Consider the following 22,351-nt stretch of genomic DNA (forward strand, 5'->3'; position numbering starts at 1 on the left):
TTTGTGAATGTCCCCGGTAAATCATCCATGTCAGCCCAGGAAGAAGATCAACTCCTCGAGCTTGCAAATGACAATGGGCTGAAAAGTATGTTTGACATAACGTCTCTGCTGGCATTCTGGATCAAAATCAAGGCTGAATATTCTGAGATAGCCACGAAAGCACTGAAAACGTTGCTTCCATTTCCAACATCATATCTCTGCGAAGCAGGATTTTCTGCAATGAATGCAATGAAAACTAAATTGCAGAATAGTCTGGACATAAGGAATCCCCTTCGAGTATCGCTGTCTCCCATCACCCCTCGATGGGACCGTCTTGTTGCAGGGAAACAAGCCCAGGGCTCCCACTGATTCAGCGATATTGGTGCGTTGCAATAATTTTGTATGTTCATACGAGGAAAATATGCGCTGTGTGTTTAATATCCAAATGTTACTTAAAATGTTATGATGCTATTGACTTATAAGTGACTTATAATTGACTTATCACTATATTCATGGGAGGAAAATATGCGCTGTGTTTAATATTAAATTCGTTAGATAAACCCTTTTAGAAATGAAATTGAGTGTATTATTAACCACTTATAAGTGACTTATAGTTTCACCTATATTCCGGTCGTGATTAACACCCCCACCCCCGCCCCCGTCGGCCGGTCCGCAAGAATATTGTCAATATTAAACCGGTCCGTGGTGCAAAAAAGGTTGGGGACCCCTGCCCTTGAGTACATTTAAGTCAATCATCAAGGAACGGAAAGAATATGGCACAGCTGTAGATCTGCCTAGAGCAAGCCATCCTCGAAAACTGAGTGACTGTGCAAGAAGGGGACTAGTGAGGAAGGCCACCAAGAGACCTGTGACAACTCCAGAGGAGTTACAAGCTTCAGTGGCTGAGATGGAAGAGACTGCACATATGACAACTGTTGCCCGGGTGCTTCACCAGTTGCAGCTTTATAGGAAAGTGACAAAGAGAAAGCCACTGTAGAAAAAACTCTCTTGAAATCTCAGCTAGAGTTTGCTGGTAGGCATGTGGGATGCTCTGAAGTCGGCTGGAAGAAGATTCTATGGCCTGATGAAATAAAAATTGAGGTTTTTGGACATCAGACTAAGCGCTGTGTTTGGCATAAGCCAAACTCTACACATCATCAAAAACACACCAGCCCTACTATGGAAGCATGGTGGTGGCTGCATCATGCTGTGGGGATGCTTCACTGCAGCAGGCCCTGGAAGGCTTGTGAAGGTAGAGAGTAAAACGAATGCAGCAAAATACAGGGAAATCCTGGAGGAAAACCTGATGCAGTCTGCAAGAGAACTGTGACTTGGGAGAAGATTTGTTTTCCAGCAAGACAATGACCCCAAGCATAAAGCCAAAGCTACACAGGAATTGCTTAAAAACAACAAAGTTAATGTCCTTGACTGGCCAAGGCACAGTCCAGACCTCAATCCAATCGAGAATTTATGGCTGGACTTGAAAAGGGCCGTTCACTCATATTCCCCATGTAATCTGACAGAGCTTGAGCAGTTTTGTAAAGAAGAATGGGGAAAAATTGCAGTGTCCAGATGTGCAAAGCTGATAGAGACATATTTACATAGACTTAAGTTTGTAATTGCTGCATCAACTAAATGCTGACTTGAAGAGGGTAAATAGTTATGCAATCAATTATTTTGTGTTTTATATTTTTAATTAATTTAGATCACTTTGTAGAGATTTGTTTTCACTTCGACATGAAAGAGTCTTTTTCTGTTGTTCAGTGTCAGAAAAGCTAAATGAAATCCACTACGATTCAATGCTGTAAAACAACAAAACATGAAAACATTCAGGGGGTGAAATGAATACTTTTTATAGGCACTGTATGTAACAAGTTCTACAGAGACTAGTGCTGGGCACTTCGTAGTAGTTATCAGTGACTTAATAAGAATGTAGCTGGTATGATTGATTAACTTTCAGATGACATGGGTTTGTAGATAGTGAAGAAGATTTTCCAAGGGTTTGCAGGACATACAGTATATCAGCTGGAAACCTGTGTGGATTTGTGACAGGTGAACTTAATCAAGGTAAATGTGAGGTGGTGCCTTTTGGGAAATCATATTCTCTTTGGACATGAGGAGTAAATGCCAAGGACCTTGGTGTTGATGTACAGGGGTCCTTGGGGTGCACGTCCATAGTTTTGTGAAAGTGTGGACAGAGGTGAATGGGTTAGTGATAACAGCAATTGTTTGATTGTCTTCATCTGCTGGGAAATTAGAGTTTAAGAATTGGAATGCTATATTGCTGTTGCACCAAATTTTGTCTAGATTATGTTTGAAACATTGTGTATGGTTCTGGTCAGCACAATGCAGGACAGATGTAGCGACAGAGAGAGAGGAGAAGCAGTTCATCATGACATTGCCTTGCAAGGAGAGATTGAATACACTGGATTTATTCTCACTAAGAGGCTTATAAAATCATGACACACAAAGGTGGTCAGAATGTTTTTTCCTGAGAACAAGGGTAACTAGGTGTCAAAGATAAAAGGCAAGAAGTTCTAAGTGGAATGGAGGGGTTGGATTTTCCTACAGATGGTGGCAAATATCTGGAATCAGCTGCCAGAAGAGGTTCTGGAGGCAGATGCAATGACAGTGTTGAAAAGGCATTTGGACAGATGTTAGGAAAGGGAAGATGTGGAGGGAAATGTGCCCAATATGGTGAATAGGGTGAATAGGTTTATTGCAGATGGGCATCACAAACAATATGGATCAGGCAGGTTGAAAGGCCTTTCTCAGTATGATTCAGTAACATTCACTGCAAACATCTAGTCCAATAACATTGGCTGCAGTCTCAGAAGAATCTTCCTATATTGCTACAACCAACTCATTTAGTAAATGAGGCACAGGAAGTTGACTTCACATATCACATATCAAGACGGGACTGAGAGGTTTCACACTAACCATACCTTTAACAGACTCGAGCAACATGGGAGGCCTGTTAATGTAGGAGTTAGCGTAATGCTATTACAGTGCCAGTGACCCCAGTTCATTCCTCCACAGTCTATTCGGAGTTTGAACATTCTCCCTGTGCCTGCCCGGGTTTCCTCTGGGTGCTCCAATTTCCTCCCACGTTCCAAACACATAGGTTCATGGGTTAATTGGTGAGCTCGGCGTAGTTGGACTGGAGGTTTTTTTTTCCCTCTTGCTATATCTCTAAAATAAAAATAAGTAAAGCTCACATCCAAAGATGTGATCATTCATTTTCTAGCGCTGTTTACTGAAATCTTAGTCAATTGAAATGAGCTGGTGATTTTTTTCCGTGTCCCTCTTTGGTGCATTGTGGCCACCGAGATGATTTTTTTTTCCAATATGAAATACATTTAGTTTATTTCCTTTTCTTTAGAGATAATTTGAAGCTATTGGAAATTCTTTTCTGGGTTTAGATGTTTATTTTTGTTTGTATGCATTGTCTTTTAAAGCCTATGGATGAGTTGGTTCTAATTCTGCCATCATCTAGAGTTGTTACCATATAATAGAGTACCAGAACATCTGGAGAAAAATTCAGAGTGAATTTATTATCAAAGTACTTGTATGTCACCATATACAACACTGAGATTTATATTCTGGCAGGCATACCCAATAAATCCATAATGGAATAATAACCATAATAGAATCAATGAAGGACCACACCAAATTGGATGCTCAATTTTTCAAAACTCGTTAGATTCTGGACTAGTTCCTGAGGATTGGAGGGTGGCTAATGTAACTCCACTTTTTAAAAAAGGAGGGAGAGAGAAACCGGGGAATTATAGACCGGTTAGCCTAACGTCGGTGGTGGGGAAACTGCTGGAGTCAGTTATCAAGGATGTGATAACAGCACATTTGGAAAGTGGTGAAATGATCGGACAAAGTCAGCATGGATTTGTGAAAGGAAAATCATGTCTGACGAATCTCATAGAATTTTTTGAGGATGTAACTAGTAGAGTGGATAGGGGAGAACCAGTGGATGTGGTATATTTGGATTTTCAAAAGGCTTTTGACAAGGTCCCACACAGGAGATTAGTGTGCAAACTTAAAGCACACGGTATTGGGGGTAAGGTATTGGTGTGGGTGGAGAGTTGGTTTGCAGACAGGAAGCAAAGAGTTGGAATAAACGGGACCTTTTCAGAATGGCAGGCAGTGACTAGTGGGGTACCGCAAGGCTCAGTGCTGGGACCCCAGTTTACAATATATATTAATGACTTGGATGAGGGAATTAAATGCAGCATCTCCAAGTTTGCGGATGACACAAAGCTGGGTGGCAGTGTTAGCTGTGAGGAGGATGCTAAGAGGATGCAGGGTGACTTGGATAGGTTGGGTGAGTGGGCAAATTCATGGCAGATGCAATTTAATGTGGATAAATGTGAAGTTATCCACTTTGGTGGCAAAAATAGGAAAACAGATTATTATCTGAATGGTGGCCGATTAGGAAAAGGGGAGGTGCAACGTGACCTGGGTGTCATTATACACCAGTCATTGAAAGTGCGCATGCAGGTACAGCAGGCGGTGAAAAAGGCGAATGGTATGCTGGCATTTATAGCGAGAGGATTTGAGTACAGGAGCAGGGAGGTACTACTGCAGTTGTACGAGGCCTTGGTGAGACCGCACCTGGAGTATTGTGTGCAGTTTTGGTCCCCTAATCTGAGGAAAGACATCCTTGCCATAGAGGGAGTACAAAGAAGGTTCACCAGATTGATTCCTGGGATGGCAGGACTTTCATATGAAGAAAGAATGGATGAACTGGGCTTGTACTCGTTGGAATTCAGAAGATTGAGGGGGGATCTGATTGAAACGTATAAGATCCTAAAGGGATTGGACAGGCTAGATGCAGGAAGATTGTTCCCGATGTTGGGGAAGTCCAGAACGAGGGGTCACAGTTTGAGGATAGAGGTGAAGTCTTTTAGGACCGAGATTAGGAAAAACTTCTTCACACAGAGAGTGGTGAATCTGTGGAATTCTCTGCCACAGGAAACAGTTGAGGCCAGTTCATTGGCTATATTTAAGAGGGAGTTAGATATGGCCCTTGTGGCTAGGGGGATCAGAGGGTATGGAGGGAAGGCTGGTGCAGGGTTCTGAGTTGGATGATCAGCCATGATCATAATAAATGGCGGTGCAGGCTCGAAGGGCCAAATGGCCTACTCCTGCACCTATTTTCTATGTTTTCTGTGTTTCTAATCAGTGTGCAAAAGACAACAAACTGTGCAAATAGAAAAAAGCAAGAAATAATAAACAAACAAACAAACAAACAATCAATCTTGAGAACCTGAAATGAAGAGTCTTTGAAAGTGAGCCCATAGCTTGTGGGAATATTTCAATAGTTGAATAATTCCATTTAATGTCAGAGAAATGTAAACAATATACAACCTGAAATTCTTGTTCTTCAGAAACATCCACACAAACAGAAGTGCCCGGAAGAATGAGTGACAGTAAAAACGTTAGAACCCCAAAGCGCACCCCCCCCCCGCTCTCCTCCAAGTTTTGGTGATCAACATGAGCTCATCTGAAACCAAAGCCCTGTTGTCACCTATGTTGCTTGATTTAACTTTATAAGAACTGATTGTATTCAAGCCCTGCCACAACTGTCAGGCATCCTTCCTTGATTCAAGCTTAGACTGGAATTGCCACTTTGTCCATGAAATGGCTTTCCATGAGATCCAGAGATAACGTACATGGATCTCTTGTAACTTTCTTGGTCACCAGACTTGATTGCCTCTGATCTGACCCTCATTAGATTGGGGATCTTGTGGTTCATCCAGGGCTTCTAGCTGAGGAAGACTCTGGATGATTTTGTTGGGGACACAGTTGTCAATAACTGTTTTAATGAAGTCTGCGACAACCATTGTGTATTCATTCAGATCCACATATGTCCTTGAACACGGTCCAGTCCACTGACTCAAAAGCAATCCTGTAGCTGCTCCTCTGTCTCCTGTGAACTCCTCTTTGTTGTCCTAGTCTCTAGAGCCTTACTCTTTAGCCTCTACCTCTGTGCAGGTAAGAAGAGGACAGCTAAGTGATCCGATTGGCCAAAGTGCATTCTGGGCAAGGAACGGAAACCCACATGGGGAAGAATATCTACCTACAGGTTTTTCACCTTCTCTCACATAAGCTGCTTACTTCTGAAGCTTCGAAGAGTTAAAGCTTCATATAGCCACCCTAACACTGTCCATTCCAAGTATAGCAGCTCCAGCAATGGTCGCCCTGCATACCTAGGCCTTATTTTAATTTGTTCTTGCCAGTTAATCTGGATTGCTGATTGGCCGCTGCTCAAAACACCAAACAGCCGCGAATCGATGCCTTGTGTACTCGGTTGGTGAACCTGAGTGAGCTATGTCTTCTCTTCGGTTGTCCATGGAAATCCAATGACTACGCCCCCTCCTTTAACGGTGAGATCTTTGATGACTATACAGTCCTATCCTGGACCCACAAGCTTTATTGCAGGTGGGACATGTATATGTGGTGGCAACCGTGGCTACATTTCTCCTGGCTCTCTTCTGCTGTCTTCTGGTTGTTCTTTCCATCTCCAGAATACGAACCCCGTCCCTACACAGCTGTCGCCAAGTGGTACGGTCAGCAGCAACCTCCTCCAGGACCTCGGGTTTGATCTTGCACTTCCTTAAAGCATTCTTCATCTGATCCTTATAGCGCTTCTTCGGCCCTCCAGCTGAGCATCTTCTCACTCTTCCAATCACTGATTGGTTGCTCCCGAAAGCTTTCATACCAACTCTCCCATCCTCTGAACTATTCCTCCAGTTCCCATCCCACCCTGCCAAATTAGTTTAACCATCCCGAACCGCCCTAGCAAAGCTGCCTGCAAGAATATTGGTCTCTGGAGTTCAGATGTAACCCATTATTTTTGTACAGGTCATATCTTCCCCAGTAGAGATTCCAATGATCCATGAATCTGAAACCCTGCTCCCTGCATCACTTCCACAGCCACACTTAGTCAAAAAAGTTGAAAAATGGACCACTCTGGGGCCTATTTCTCAAGAAAGATTCTTGAGCGGTGGCCTAACTGAGGTCTCTAAGATTATGAGAAAGTTTCTGATTCAGGTTTAATAGCTGAATATAGAGGTGTCTCTCATTTGGATGTGTTACTCCCAAAGTTGAGGAGCTGCCTTGTGATATTTAATAGGAAAGTCCACATAACTCTGCTTCAAATGCTATGTTTTAAGAGTTCTTTCTCTTTAGAAATTTTAAATCATACATTCAGTGGCCACTTTATTTAGGTATCTCCTGTGTCTAATAAAGTCTCCATTGAGTGTATATTTGTGGTCTTCTGCTGCTGTAACCCATCTACTTCAGTGTTCAAAATGTTGTGCATTTAGAGATGCTCTTGTACACTCCACTGTTGTAACGTGTGGTTATTTGACTTACTGTTGCCTCCCTGTCAACCTGGACCACTTCTCCTCAGACCTCTCTCATGAACAAGGTGTTTTTGTTCACAGAACTGCTGCTTACTGGATATATTTTGTTTTACACACCATTCTCTGCCAATTCTAGAGACTGTTCTACATGAAAATTCCAAGAGATCAGCAGTATATGAGACACTTAAGGGCACCAGCAATCAAAGTCATTTGGGTCACATTTCTTCCCCATTCTGATGTTTGGTCTGAACAACAACTGAACCTCCTGACCATGTCTGTATGCTTTATGCATTGAGTTGCTGCCACATGATTGGCTAATTAGAGGAGGTATACCTAAAAAAAAAAGTGGCCACCAAGTGCATTGCTCAGTGTAGCTTTGCAGTCTGACAAAGGACAGTATAAGAGGTGCAATATTTTAACTGTGAAGAAAATTATTTGTTTTTGGTAGTTTTTGTTGTGTAAGTATGACAAACGTTTGTACATAGTGTTTGAATGTTGTGTTATTGCAAACTAAATTTAAATCTGCACACTGTATGTCTCTCAAATTTTGCTTGATGTCGTGGTTGTAGACGTTTTCATCAGAATTTTGTGTTGATATCTTGCAGACTATTATGTATTTTGATATTTAATTATTGCTGTTTCTATAGGAATATCTCTCAGTGCCCTTCCAATGTACTTGGGTGAAATTTCACAGAAACAGATGCGTGGTTCCTTGGGGCAGATTGTGGGCATTTTCATCTGTGTTGGTGTCTTCACTGGCCAGGTCATGGGATTGCCGGAGATACTTGGCACGGTTTGTAAATTCAATTTCTTGATTTGGAGCTGCATTAGCTTCTGATAGATTTATTTTTTTCAATTCTCCATGTTCATTCATATGATAGGCTGATGATAACTTGATGATGTTTTGCTTTGTTAGGAATGTGAGATTTGGAGGGGTGGGTCGGAGGAAATTTCATATTTAACGGAAATAATGAATGTTCAATATTCTGCATGTGATGGGAGGAGAATTTTGTTTATTACTGTCCAATATAATTATTGATAATGACTATGTGCATAGTGACTCAGTAATTCTTCCCCTTCTTTTTACTTTATAGCTCAATTAGATTTTTATTTTTGTGGTTGAATCTAAATTATATTCAAGGCTGTATGCAAAAGATTTTTGAAAAGGGAAAAACCAGCAATCTCTGTATCCCATTAATCAAAAAATCTTTCACAATATTGAGTAACATTTTTTCTTTGTTTGCTCTACTTCCTGAGCTGTAAGTTGCCAACAAGCAGTTACTTTTAGGAAGGTTAATTCAATAACCCAGAGTTTGCTGTAGTAAATATTTTACAATGTCTGGTTAACCTCACCTCAATGATGCCAAGTTACTAAAAAAAACTGCACACTGAGGAAACCAGAACGTGGGACCTGAATGAAACAGGCACAAACCAAAAATATCCCTTAACCAATGAGCTTTAAGGGTTAGGAATTATAAAGTTCAAAGCTCGAAATGAATTTATTATCAAATTATAAATATGTCACTATATACAACCCTGAGATTATACAGAGTCTCGAAAAAGTATACTGCCCCCAGCTGTTTGTTCACAGAAGTGAATATTACCACCAGGGATTTTGATCAATTTAACTGAGAGTTTTCTTTTGTGAATCTCATGCTTTTTTTTTTATACAATGGAGCCCAAAAAACAAGGACAATTGTAAAGCGTGAAAAACTAAAAATTCAAAAACTGAAATGTCAGCTGTTCAGAAGTATTCATCCCCCTTTGCTCAGTACTTAATTGAACCATCTCTTGCTGCTATTACAGCCAGTAGTCATTTTGGATAAGTCTCTATTAGATGATGGAGCAAGATTTGTCCATTCCTCTTTGTAGGATTGCACAAGCTGTGCCAGGTAACTTGGGGAGCGGCAGTTGACAGCAATCTTGAGGTCTTGCCAGAGATAATTGGTTGGGTTAAGGTCAGGATGCTGGGCTACTCAGGATCAATTTTCTTCACTTGAAACCACAATGTGGTTGTTCTGGCAGTGTTCTTTGGGTCATTGTCCTGCTGAAAGACAAACTTCCTACCCCTTTTAAACTTTCTGGCAGAGGCTAACAGGATTTTTAAAATCTAGAATCTATCTTAATTTAGCAACATTCATCTTCCCACCAATCCTGACCAGAATTCCAGTCCCTGTTGCTGAAAAGCATCCCGATAGCATGATGCTAGCTCCACCAGACTGCACTGAAATCCCAGATATGTTCAGTGCCTTTGAGATGGTTGTGTACCATTTCCCAGATTTGTGCTTCTCTGGTATCATTTCCCTGACTTTTCTGGGATGCTCTTTTGCCTTCAATTTGTTATGATCTGTTGAAAATCTACCATACTGTTTGACCTTATAGAGAGTGTGTGTGTGTATTCTTACAAATTCATTGAAAACAGATAATCCTCCAATTTTTTTCATCAACAAATTGGGTAAGTTGGTAAGGTCATTTGATTATATTGCACCTGAGAAAAGTTACAAAGGAGTTTTTAATTATTAGTAAATAGTTGTCAGGTTTTGGAATTTTTCATTTGATTTGACATGATGCACAGTGTTTTGTAGATAAGCTCAAAAAATCCTCCTTCAATACATTTTGGTTGTGGGGGCTGAATGCTTTTTCAAGGCACTGTAGATTAATTTTAAAACTGCAAAACTTATATTTTAAACAGATTTTTCTCCATTACGGTTGTGGTCAACTAATAAAACTGATTCATTTACAGTAATGGATGTTCTTATACTTCATATGAAAACTATGATTTTGCTAGAAATTGATGAGCAATTTAAACGTAAGATTGCTGAGAACAAGTTGCTGCCTTGAAAACTAAGCTAATAATGGTGGCAGATAAACTTTTTTCATCTTTGGGAAACTAGATGATGGATATTCATGCAAGCATCTGGGTCCTAGCGGATGCTAACTGAGGCTACGTCCACACTAGACCGGATAACTTTGAAAGCACTGGTTTCGCGTAAAAACGATAGGTGTCCACACCAGGTGTTTTTGAAAATACCTCTGTCCACATTAAAATGGGTATTTGGGCAAATCTCCTCCTACTGGGCATGCGCAGGACACATCTACAGAAAACATGTGAAGCAGAAACAGTATACTTGGTGTGCGTTTGTCCAGTTACAGACTAGAAAAACTTAAAAGGAAAGGAGACTTAAAACTAAAAAAAAAATACTGGAGCGTATGGAGGCAACCGACAGAGAGTCCATGGACAGTATGATCCGGCTGACGACGAACATTGAAAAACTGACTAACTCTGTTGCAGAGGGATTTGCAATGATGAGGAATATGATGGCTCCCCCCGCCCCAGTACATTTCACCACCACAATACCAGCCTCACAGCCACTACAATAGCTACACATACGGACACACAGACCCCCAGGTGGCCCCACCAACATCTTCCCCACTCCCACAGAGGGGTTACCCTGGAAACATTTCCTACAGCCATCGTCTCTTCGCCGATGAAAGGGACAACCGGTTTTTTAAAACCTCCGGTTACCCTGTACACACTACAACAGCCAACCGGCGTTTTCAGATTTAAACACTCTGGAGTGTTTTAGAAAAGCTTCGGTTACGGGTTTATCTGGTCTAGTGTGGACGTAGCCTTAGAGTGGGATTCAGTACGACTCATTGGCTGAGGTGGACAGTTTTTCTTTCGAATATCAGTGGGGATGAGATTATTTACAGGCAGAAGTCAGAAGTGTTCATGTACTTGGGTAAATCAAGATGGGGTTCAATCAGGTATAACTGGGGGGGTCATGGTTAATTAAATTCAGTGAGACAAAGGTGGTGTAACTAGAAATGATTTGCCTTTAACATAAGACAAGACGAAGGAGCAGAAGTCGGCCATTCGGCCCATCGAGTCTGCTCCGCCATTTTATCATGAGCTGATCCATTTTCCCATTTAGTCCCACTCCCCCCGCCTTCTCACCATAGCCTTTGATGACCTGGCTACTCAGATACCTATCAATCTCTGACTTAAATACACCCAATGACTTGGCCTCCACTGCTGCCTGTGGCACCAAATTCCATAGATTCACCACCCTCTGGCTAAAAAAATTCTTTGCATTTCTGTTCTGAATGGACGCCCTTCAATCCTTAAGTCATGCCCTCTCGTACTAGACTCCCCCATCATGGGAAACAACTTTGTCACATCCACTCTGTCCATGCCTTTCAACATACCTTATCTACTCAAGTAATTTTTGACACTGATTTATAGTCTGCAAATTTTTCCCCAGCATGGTGCTTAAACAGGTCTCTAATTACAGGGTTCATTCCAGTACCCTCATTTTGAATGCGGATGGCATAGTTACTATTTCCAGTCCTTCTGAAGACCCCTGAATCTGTAGAGGCTTGGAAAGTCATGAGCAGATTGATGGGATTGATAAAATAAAAGTTAGATTAATTTGGCAAATCTGTTGTTTTCATTACGCTGGTGTGAATAGGCAAACAAACATAGGTTGAAATTAGACAGGGAAATGTTGGTATGGTGTGAGTTGGTGTTATTATACAGGTCTGGTTGGGTTTAATCAGGCAGATTGAGTTTACTATAATCACTTAGTGTTTATGGAAAACGGAGATTTTCAGAAACGCTCTCTTACGCAGGCAGCAGCACTTTCTGCCCAAATCCTGCTTCTTCAGTTCTCCCCTAATAAGCAACTCGCTGATGAGGTGCACCTGAGTGCACTACCATCTTACTAGAATTATGATGAAACACTTGTGGGGTTGGAAATTTAGAGTGAAAGTAGACTTGTTTGAAGCAAATGAGATACTAAGGGGATTGCCAGGTTGACTGTGTAAAGAAATGTTCTTCTTGTGGGAGAATCTCAGACTGAAGTTCAGTGTTTAAAGTTGCTCATTTAAGACTAAGATAATGCATTTTTTTCCTCTCTGAAGGCTGAGAGTCTTTGAACCCACTTTCTGAAAGGAAGCAGTGTTGTTGACCACTGTCCAGGTGATGAAAGGTTCCTGAGGGCAAGTAGGATGCAGATTTGAGGATGCAGTGAGATCAGCACCAATCTTATTAATGGTGGGGTATACTCAAAGGGTGGAGTGACCACTCTTGCACATTCTGTAAGTTCACAACTGTGTAATTGTCCATGCAGATGGTATGTCCTTCTGATCAATGCTGTGTAGTCCATCCCACGTGTTCTTCTCCTCTATCTCTGACTGTTCCAAATGCCTTGCCTCTCTTGTCCTGGTCAGTATGATTGGTGTATATCTCTGCTGTTGCCGTACCCAAACAGCAAGTGTACCTAGCCTGACCCTTCACACTGCTCTGGCCTTGCCCATAATGATTACCAGCCAGCTCATCTCTTTCCATTCCAGTCATGTATGTAACTCCTGCCCATTCTCTTTGCCTATCCTGGTTACTAAGTATTTCTGCCCTCTCGATCCCAATTGCCCTCTGGCTTGACTCCCTCCCATTCTATTTATTGTGTGAATGTACCCTACCCACATCGAAGTAAAGGTCAAAGTAACTTATTATCAAAGTACATATATGTCACCATATACTACCTTCAGATTTGTTTTCTTGCAGGCCCATCCTCGATTGCATCTTTCTTCCTGCCTCATCCTGATCACCTTGTATCTTCATCGCTGTTTGGCTCTTCTTCACGCCAGTGCATGCACATACATCTGTAGGTGGCAATTAACTCAATTTTGACTCTTTGACTATTTCAGTCCACCTTGAATGTTCGCACCATGATTGACTTGCAGGTAGTTCATGATCACTTTTAAGTCAAATGAGTGAGGGAATGCTCCAAGGGCATTTAGCATGGTTTAACAAAGAGATTGTTGTCGGGTGTCACTGAACCCTGACATTGCACGATATTTGATTCATAATGCATACTGCCAGTGGTTATTGGATGTGCTTATATTCAGTCCTTTCCCAACATGGTGTTTGGTGTAATTATCATTGGAGGTATGCTTACTCATGGCAGAGAGCTGTTTTTGATTTGTATTCAGTGCTTACTTCCTACCTCAGCATCTACTATATCAAATCTGCACAATTCTGGACTCTTTTATAAGTTTTTTTTTCACTCCAATGAGGCCTGAGAAACAGGGGCAAATGTGAATGTGATTCTGTAACTTTAAAAAATTAATTAATGAGAACTCTGCATTTCTGGATGCAGATTCCAACACTACATTGTATACAACTCATAAAATGAAAATAGTTCCAGCCATTCCTAACCGACATTGCAGTCGATCATGTTAGCATTTATTCTTTTGACCTTCAACTCTCCTCCCAGAAGGCAGTTTATAAAATATTTAATTCTCAAAGGTTCAGCTGCGTTTGATAGCTTTTTGCTTTACATATTTATCAACACTATAGGGGAAAAAATAACATGCTGTCATGTCTAGACTCGCCTATAGTTTAGTGCAGATTGGAAGTAGCATCTCTTCCTTGCTGACAATCGACACTTATGTACCTCAAGGATGTGCGCTTAGCCCACTGCTCTACTCGCTCTATACCATGAGATAGTGGTCGCCAACCCATCGATCGCAATCGACCGGTCGATCTTTAAGACTTTCCCAGTAGATCCTGAAAAAGATCAAAAATAAATACACAAATACTGTTGTAATGTGAGCATTATAAAGATAAGTAATACTAATTAGGATAATGGTAATATAACAATACTTTTGCTACTGAGAGCTGAAACCAGGCAGCATCCTGGTAAATCTCCTCTGTACCCTTTCCAATGCTTCCATATCCTTCCTATAGTGAGGCGACCAGAACTGGACACAGTACTCCAAGTGTGGCCTAACCAGAGTCTTATAGAGCTGCATCATTACCCCGCGACTCTTAAAACTCTATCCCTTGACTTATGAAAGCTAACACTCCATAAGCTTTCTTAACTCATCCCATCCACTGCACAATGTACTGGGTGGGCACAGGAGTACATTCAGCCAGAGACTCATTCCTCCAAGCTGCAGCACAGAGCGTCATAGGAAGTCATTCCTGCCTGTGGCCATCAAACTTTACAACTCCTCCCTTGGAGGGTCAGACACCCTGTGCCGATAGGCTGGTCCTGGACTTATTTCATAATTTACTGGCATAATTTACATATTACTATTTAACTATTTATGGTTCTATTACTATTTATTATTTATGGTGCAACTGTAACGAAAACCAATTTCCCCCTGGGATCAATAAAGTATGACTATGACTAACTACCCTATCTACCTGTGAGGCAACTTTCAGGGATCTGTGGACATGTACCCCCAGATCCCTCTGCTCCTCCACACTGCCAGGTATCCTGCCATTTACTTTGTACTCTGCCTTGGAGTTTGTCCTTCCAAAGTGTACCACCTCACACTTCTCCGGGTTGAACTCCATCTGCCACTTTTCAGCCTACTTCTGCATCCTATCAATGTCTCTCTGCAATCTTCAACAATCCTCTACACTATCCACAATACCACCAACCTTTGTGTCATCTGCAAACTTGCCAACCCACCCTTCTATCCCCACATCCAGGTCGTTAATAAAAATCACGAAAAGTAGAGGTCCCAGAACCGATCCTTGTGGGACACCACTAGTCACAACTCTCCAATCCGAATGTACTCCCTCCACCATGACCCCCTGCTTTCTGCAGGCAAGCCAATTCTGAATCCACCTGGCCAAATTTTCCTGGATCCCATGACTTCTGACTTTCTGAATAAGCCTACTGTGTGGAACCTTGTCAAATGCCTTACTAAAGTCCATGTAGATCACATCCACAGCACTACCCTCATCTATATGCCTGGTCACCTCCTTAAAGAACTCTATCAGGCTTGTTAGACACAATCTGCCCTTCACAAAGCCATACTGACTGTCTCTGATCAGACCATGATTCTCTAAATGCCCATAGATCCTATCTCTAAGAATCTTTTCCAACAGCTTTCCCACCACAGACGTAAGGCTCATTGGTCTCCTTGGAGACTTATTTTATCATTAGTCTCCAAGTACCCTGAAGCTTCATCCTTAATAAACTCCAACTCTTAATCAACTATTTAGGTTAGGTTATCAAAGCAGCCTTGTAACGTTGAGTCTGATTGGTTGGATCAGCAGTGAATGGTTTTCAGTATGGCCGCTTCCTGTTTCAGTTTCTGCCTGTAGGCAGGCAGAAGCAAGATGGAGGAATGGTCAGACTTGCCAAACAGGGTGGAGAAGTGCTTCGTCGGTATTGCAGGAGGGAGAGTAGCAGTGTCCGAGTGTGCTTCCTCCCCGTGTGCTCACCTCAATGTGTTTGAGTAAGCTCTGGTCAGTGACGCTTGGTCAGAGTCTCCAGTGATGATGAAAGCAGCCTCTGGGTGTGTGGTTTCATGGATACTGATGGTTTTGCAAAGTTCATTGAGAGCCGGGTTGGTATCGACCTGTGATGGGATGTACACAGCTGCAATAATAACAGACCTGAATTCTGAATTTCTTGAATAAAGGAACAATATCTGCAACCTTCCAATCCTCTGGAGCCTCTCCCGTCCCCATTGATGATTCGAAGATCATCGCCAGAGGCTCAGCAATTTCCTTCCTCACCTCCCACAGTAGCCTGGGGTACATCTCATCCAGTCCTGGCGACTTATCCAACTTGATGCTTTCCAAAAGCTCCAGCACATCCTCTTTCTTAATATCTACATGCTTCACGCTTTCCTATTTTGGGTTGTTCCCTTTTGTCTGTCTTGTAATTCCCATTCTTTGCACAGTTTATCTTGCTGATATATCAAGCGTGCAGTTGTAGATTTTGGCACTCCAGTGACCTCTGCCAGCTGACAATGAGTGGAGTTAGGCAGATGGCTTATAATTTGGTTCAACTGGGTAATTATTTTTGGCTAATGTCAAACCTTTTAATGGCAAGAGTCTAACAATTTTTTTAGAAGTTAAAATAAAAGAATTATCTAAATTCATTGCTTTTAGATTTGGCATCCGTCAAATGTATAACGTAATACAAACTCAAGCAACTGATTGCCCTAAGTGTGCTGTAGTGTTTAACAGCCTCACAAGTGCAGGTGACTGATGGTCTCCTGCCGCAAGTGGCATGGTGTCCCACGTACACAAGGGGAAATCCCAGTTACTTTCTCAATTTGTATTTGTTCTTAAGAGTTATCCCAAATAAGTGGCTGTTCTGATTAACTGACGGTCCAATTATCCAGAATCCACTATATTTCAAAAATCTTGGAGGGTATTTTATATCAGTGGTAGTTTCACCAAAAGGTATATTTACCAAACCCTCAGTCATTTGTATACGTTTCACTAATTTAAAACTGCCTCTCAGATTGTCATTGTGTCCCTTGTATGCAAACTCCAACAGCCCAGCAGAATTCGTAGAATGTGAATTTGGTGCCAATTATTCTTATTGCTTTGTGTCTAATTTTGCTTGAGCGGCAATAACAGCTTGCATTTATATAGTGCATTTTATACATTCAAAGTTCAGGGTCTCATGAGTTGTTCTTGATCCTGAGCCAGGTAAGCTTGGTTGAAGAATTTTTTTAAATAACAAAAGTGGTATTGAGGTAAAAACTTTATTGGAGGCAATTCGTGAGATTGGGACCTGAAGCCATGGCCATTAGTAGAAGGCCAATGGAAACAGGAAACAGGACAAGTTCTGAAGTGCGGGATAACCAGAGTCTTTGAGGATCTATGAAAAGACAAATGAAATCTCATCGCCAGAGAGAAAAGAGAAGCTGAGAGCTGAAAATTGAGCAAGTGCAGAACATTCTGAAATGCTCTGCGTCTGCTCAGCCTGAAGTCATGGTCCATATTGGTATTAGGGGCACTGGGAAGGCGAGATGTGGATCTGCAAAAGCAAAGTAGAAAGTTGAAAAACAGGACTAAAGTAGTAATGTCAGGATTAGTCCTGGTGGCACAAGATGGAAAGTTTAGAAATAGGTAGGTAGAACAACAAATTTGTGGCTAAGGAGCTGGTGCAGGGGTCAGTGTTTAGGAGGGAGGTTTGTCATCTCTACTTGTGATGGTTTAAGTAGTGATGCAGAAGGGAGGGGCCTAAAATGGCAATGTCATAACAAGGAGAAAGAAGCTAAATGGAGTAAGCAAGTCTAATAAAAGGGGATCTAGAGATGGGGTAGGGGTAGGGGAGAGTAAGAAGGCTGATAAGCTTATCTGAACTTACCTTAATGTAAACAGCACAAACAAGAGAGTCCTGCCGAAGGGTTTCAGCCCGAAACATTGACTATACGGTAATCTTTTCCAAGATGCTACCTGGCCTGCTGAGTTCCTCCAGCATTTTGTGTGCATTACCTTAATGTAAGGAGCTTTGCAGGTGAGATGAATGAGCTGTGAGCATGGATCAGCACGTGGGATTATGATATTTTGGCAATGACAGAAATGTGGCTGAAGCAAGGTCAGTAAAGGCAGCTTAATGTTGTGGCTCTGGTATTTTCAGGTGTGATAGGGCAGAGGCAGGGTCAGGGGTGTGAGATGGTACAATGAGGAAGAAGATGTTGCTCTGCTGAACAAAGATCACTATAGCGCTACCAGGAAGGATAGCCTGGAGTGATTGATTGGCCAGGAAAGCAATATGGATTGAGCCATAGGAGTCATAGCATATGGAAACAGGTCTTTTGGCCCATCTCATTCATGATGACCAAGATGTCTATCCCTCAGCCTGTTTTAACTACAGCATGTAACTCCTGGGGTGGGGTGTGTGGTGGGGGTAGGTGAGTGCTGAGAGCCCATGGCCAGGAGCTGGTTTGGGGGACTGAGAGCTTTGGGGAGCTGATGGAATGAGTCACACACCAGAGGTTGCTCTTTATTCTTATTGAGATACAGTGCAGAATAGGCCCTTCCGTGCCTACAACCCACAATTTAACCCCAATGTAATCATGGGACAAGTTGCAATGACCAAGTCATCTACTAACTGGTACATCTTTGGACAGTGGGAGGAACCGGAGCACCCGGAGAAAATGCATGCATTCCACAGGGAGGACTTCTCGACTCCTTACAGATGACGTTGGAATTGAACTCCAAATTCAGATGCCCTGAGCTTCACTAACCACCAGGTTGCTGTGGTGCTCTGGTGTTTGGGTCGTAATCGGGAAATTTCTCAAAAGGCGAGTTTCCATCACCTGAATGACCACATGTATTTTCTGCAACTGGAGCGGTTTACAAGCAATGGAAAAACTAACTTATTAGGATAAAGTTCCTTCAAAAATTGAGGTGCACATATTACAGGCAAGTGAGTGATACTTAATTTGATATGAATGAAGGACATGAAATGCTCTCCTACTTGTGTGAATCATTTCATCAGTTGCTGCTTTCATCTTGGAGTAGTGAGTTTATATTAGTTGTATTAGTCTAAGAGAGAAAACTTGCCATTTTTGCTGAGAGGAATCAAGCAAAGCTGATTTCTGTTTAGTTTATGCTAATAAATTGCTTCAGTAAGTTTCTTTTAAGACTTTTTCTTGGCATTCGCTGCAAGATAGTCCAGGAAGTTGTCAGTTGAACATATGCTAGGCATGTCTTGTGACGCCTCCACTCCTTGTATCTAGCGCTTGCATTTGCAGTCAGCTTGGGAAAAAATTAACTTAAGATTTCTAAGATGTCCCAAACAAAATGTTACAAATGCTGGAAACCCAGAATAAGAATTCTGGAGAACTATAGATATATAGTGTTCATGTTTTCTGCTGCTTGTTCTGTTAAGAATTTCAGGAATTTTGTTTTTATTTCTGAATTATTTTCTGATTCTTCGGGAAAGAAAATAAGGTGAACTAATGGTTTCTGTTTACAGAAACGTGCAGCCATGGTAATTACCTAGAAAATTGAATAATGTGCTAGCATGGGAATGTTTCAATGTAACACACATTTTTCCCAGTTATCTTAAAGATGTTTTGGGGTCTTGAAGTCAATCCTTCATTTCTTGGGCATGTCGGGTTGAGATCTAGCAGGTACTCCAAACTAGGTCACAATTATGTATCCCAGTTGTCTGTTGCTACTCATAAATTTATCATTCATATTGCAGGTATTAAAAAGTCTGGTGCCTTTGGAATCTTAGTTAGTCTTAAGTGAGCATCCTGACTTAATTGCACTGTTGAGTCTGTTCAGTAACTGTCACAAAAGGCAACAGAGCTCTCCTCAGCTGAAGTTGTCTCATCTCTTAAGACAGTCTTACTTTGACAGTACTGTCTACCTGCACTTCTATTTTTAAACAAAATAACTTAAGTGAACTCAGTGACTCCAATGCATCAGTGATGGGACAGAAAAAACAAGTAAAGTTGGCATTAACACAGGATAGTGGTGTACAGTAATAAATTATTATCCCCTTCTCATCCACCTCCTCACCATCGTTATACTTGGTCAATCATTAGTTCAGTCTGCATTGATCTTCAGTTATCTGTTTCTATATCCACTGATGCAGTTTGACCCCTTGCGATTAATCCAATTTCCTCAAGGAAATGCTTTGAGATGTGTCAGGTGAAATATTGGCATATTTGCATGTGTCAGGTGAAATATTTGCATATACATGTGTCAGGTGAAATATTGGCCACCCAGGTGGCCACGCCTGTGGGAAACTCTCCTGTTACTGTGAGCACCTGAGGCAAACTCTGCTGTTACTGTAAGCACCCTATATTTCAATGCAAGAAGTATTGAAGTTTTATAGAAAAGGCGGATGATAGTGCTGAAGTTGAGGTAGCTGGTTTACAAACAGAGGCAATGTGTAGTGAGGAGAGGCTGTTGACAGGACAAAGTTGCAGTCAACAGAATGAGTTGCGACTTAAAAGGTGAACAAAATCTAAAAGGGTGAAGATGGGACTGAAGGTGTTTATTTGACTGCGCACAGTGTACAGAGTAAGGTAGATGAACTTGCACAGTTGCAGGTTGTCATTTATGATGTTGTAGGCATCACTGAGTCATGGCTGAAAGAATATTATAGCTGGGAGCTTAATGTCCAAGGATACACATTGTATTGAAAGGACAGACAGGAAGGCAGTATAAGTATTGCAGTGGAGTAAAGGAAATTACAGAGGCATGAGGAGTAGGCCAGAAAAGAACACTGGCAGGGATGATGGCAGAGCAGCAATGGTGGAATTTCTGGAAGCAATTCAGAAGACACAGGATATATACACCCCAAAGAGGAAGAAGTATTCTAAAGGAAAGATGACACAACCGTGGATAACAAGCAAAGTCAAATCCAACATAAAAGCCAGAGAGGGGGCATATAATAGAGCAAAAATTAGTGGGAAGTTACAGGATTGGGAAGCTTTAAAAACCAACAGAAGACAACTAAAAAAGTCATTAAGAAGGTTATGACGGAATATGAAAGTAAGCTGGCCAATAATATTAGAGGATACCAAAAATTTCTTCAGATACATGAAGTGTAAAAGACATCCAAGAGTAGATGCCAGTCAGCTGGAAAATGATACCGGAGAGGTAGTAATAGGGGTGAAGGAATGCCTGACAAACTGAATAAGTATTTTGCATCAGTCTTCACAGTGGAGGATACTAGCAGTACGGTGGAAGTTCCAGGTGTCAGGGGTGATGAAGTGTGTGAAGTTACTACTACAAGAGAGAAGATTCTTAGGAAACTGAAGTGTCTGAAGATATATAAGTCACCTGGACCAGATGGTGTACACCCAGGGTTCTGAAAGAGGTGGCTGAAGAGATTGTGGAGGCATCTTTCAAGAATCACTACATCCTGGAATGGTTCTGGAAGACTGGAAAATTGCACATGTTATTCCACTCTTCAAGAAGGGAGAAAGGCAGAAGAAAGGAAACTTTAGGCTAATGGTTGAGAAGATGTTGGAGACAATGAGGATGAGGTCTGAGGGTTTTTGGAGATGTGTGATAAAATAGGCCATGGTTTCCTCAAGGGAAAGTCTTGCTTGACAAATCTGTTAGAATTCTTGGAAGAAGTAATGAGCTGGATAGACAAAGGAGAATCAGTTGATATTAGGTACTTGGATTTTCAGAAGGCCTTTGACAAGGTGCCATACATGAGGCTGCTTAACAAATTACAATCCCATGGTATTACAGGAAAGATTTAGCATAGATAAGGCTGTAGCTGATTGGCTGGAGACAAAGTGTGGGAATAAATGGAGCCTTTTCAGATTGGCTGCTGGTGACTAGTGGTGTTCATAAGGTGTCTGTGTTGGGACTGATTCTTTTTACGTTATATGTCAATGATTTGGATGATGGAATTGATGGCTTTGTTGCAAAGTTTGCAGACTATATGAAGATAGGTGGAGGGGCAGGTAGTTTTGAGGAATTAGGGGAGCTACGGAAGGACCTAGACAGATTAGGAGAATGGGCAAAGTAATGGCAGATGGAATACAGTGTCGGAAAATGTACGGTCATGCACTTCGGTAGAAGAAGCGAAAGGGTTGACCTTTTTCTAAATGGAGAGAGAATACAAAAAAACCGAGGTGCAAAGGGACTTGGGAGTCCTTGTGCAAAATTCCCTAAAGGTTTATTTGCAAGTTGAGTCTGTGGTGAGGAAGTGATGAAATTTTAAGGGTATTGGGGAAGTAAGAAATGATTCTTGGACTCTTGTAAATAATAGGTTAAAATTAAGTGCTAACTTATTTGTGCTCTGTTCTGAATAGTGTACAAATTTCTGTTTGTCCTTCACTGAGGAATCTGCCTGCAGCTTGTTTAGATTAATGACTCACAGATGTCTCCTGAGAATGTTATGGGGATTGGGTTCTCATGGGTCGCACACATTCTGCCTTATGGTTTTGCAAGAATTGAGCTAAGTACCCTTGTTGTTTAGTGAAAGGGAGGACTCACTGATAAGGACAGGAATGAATGTCTGTAATTAAGTCAGGGCCTAGCAAAGGGAATAACTGATAAGGATTGGACAGTACTTCCATCTTTAATTAAAACCTTGATTTAGTGGACTCTCTTATTTAAGAAAGTTTTGCTCCAATAGACTTGGTGGGAATACCAGTTGAACTAAGTGCTCTTTGTCTCGCTAGTTCTATAAATTATAACGTTTCTGCATGTTAGACAGGTTCAACACGAGTCCCCAGAG

General features: G+C 41.6%; 1 protein-coding gene across 2 annotated transcripts in view; it reads left to right on the forward strand.

Moving 5' to 3' along the window:
• Positions 1 to 22,351, forward strand: part of slc2a9l2 (solute carrier family 2 member 9, like 2) — a 263,120-nt gene that overhangs the window by 53,695 nt on the left and 187,074 nt on the right. For both annotated transcript variants that reach the window (XM_072254680.1, XM_072254681.1), the window contains exon 5: positions 8,009 to 8,154. In XM_072254680.1, coding sequence (XP_072110781.1) covers positions 8,009 to 8,154 — 146 coding nt within the window. The remainder of the gene's footprint in view (positions 1 to 8,008; positions 8,155 to 22,351) is intronic.

The sequence above is a fragment of the Mobula birostris genome, chromosome 4, assembly GCF_030028105.1.
Source record: "Mobula birostris isolate sMobBir1 chromosome 4, sMobBir1.hap1, whole genome shotgun sequence".
Lineage (NCBI taxonomy): Eukaryota > Metazoa > Chordata > Chondrichthyes > Myliobatiformes > Myliobatidae > Mobula > Mobula birostris.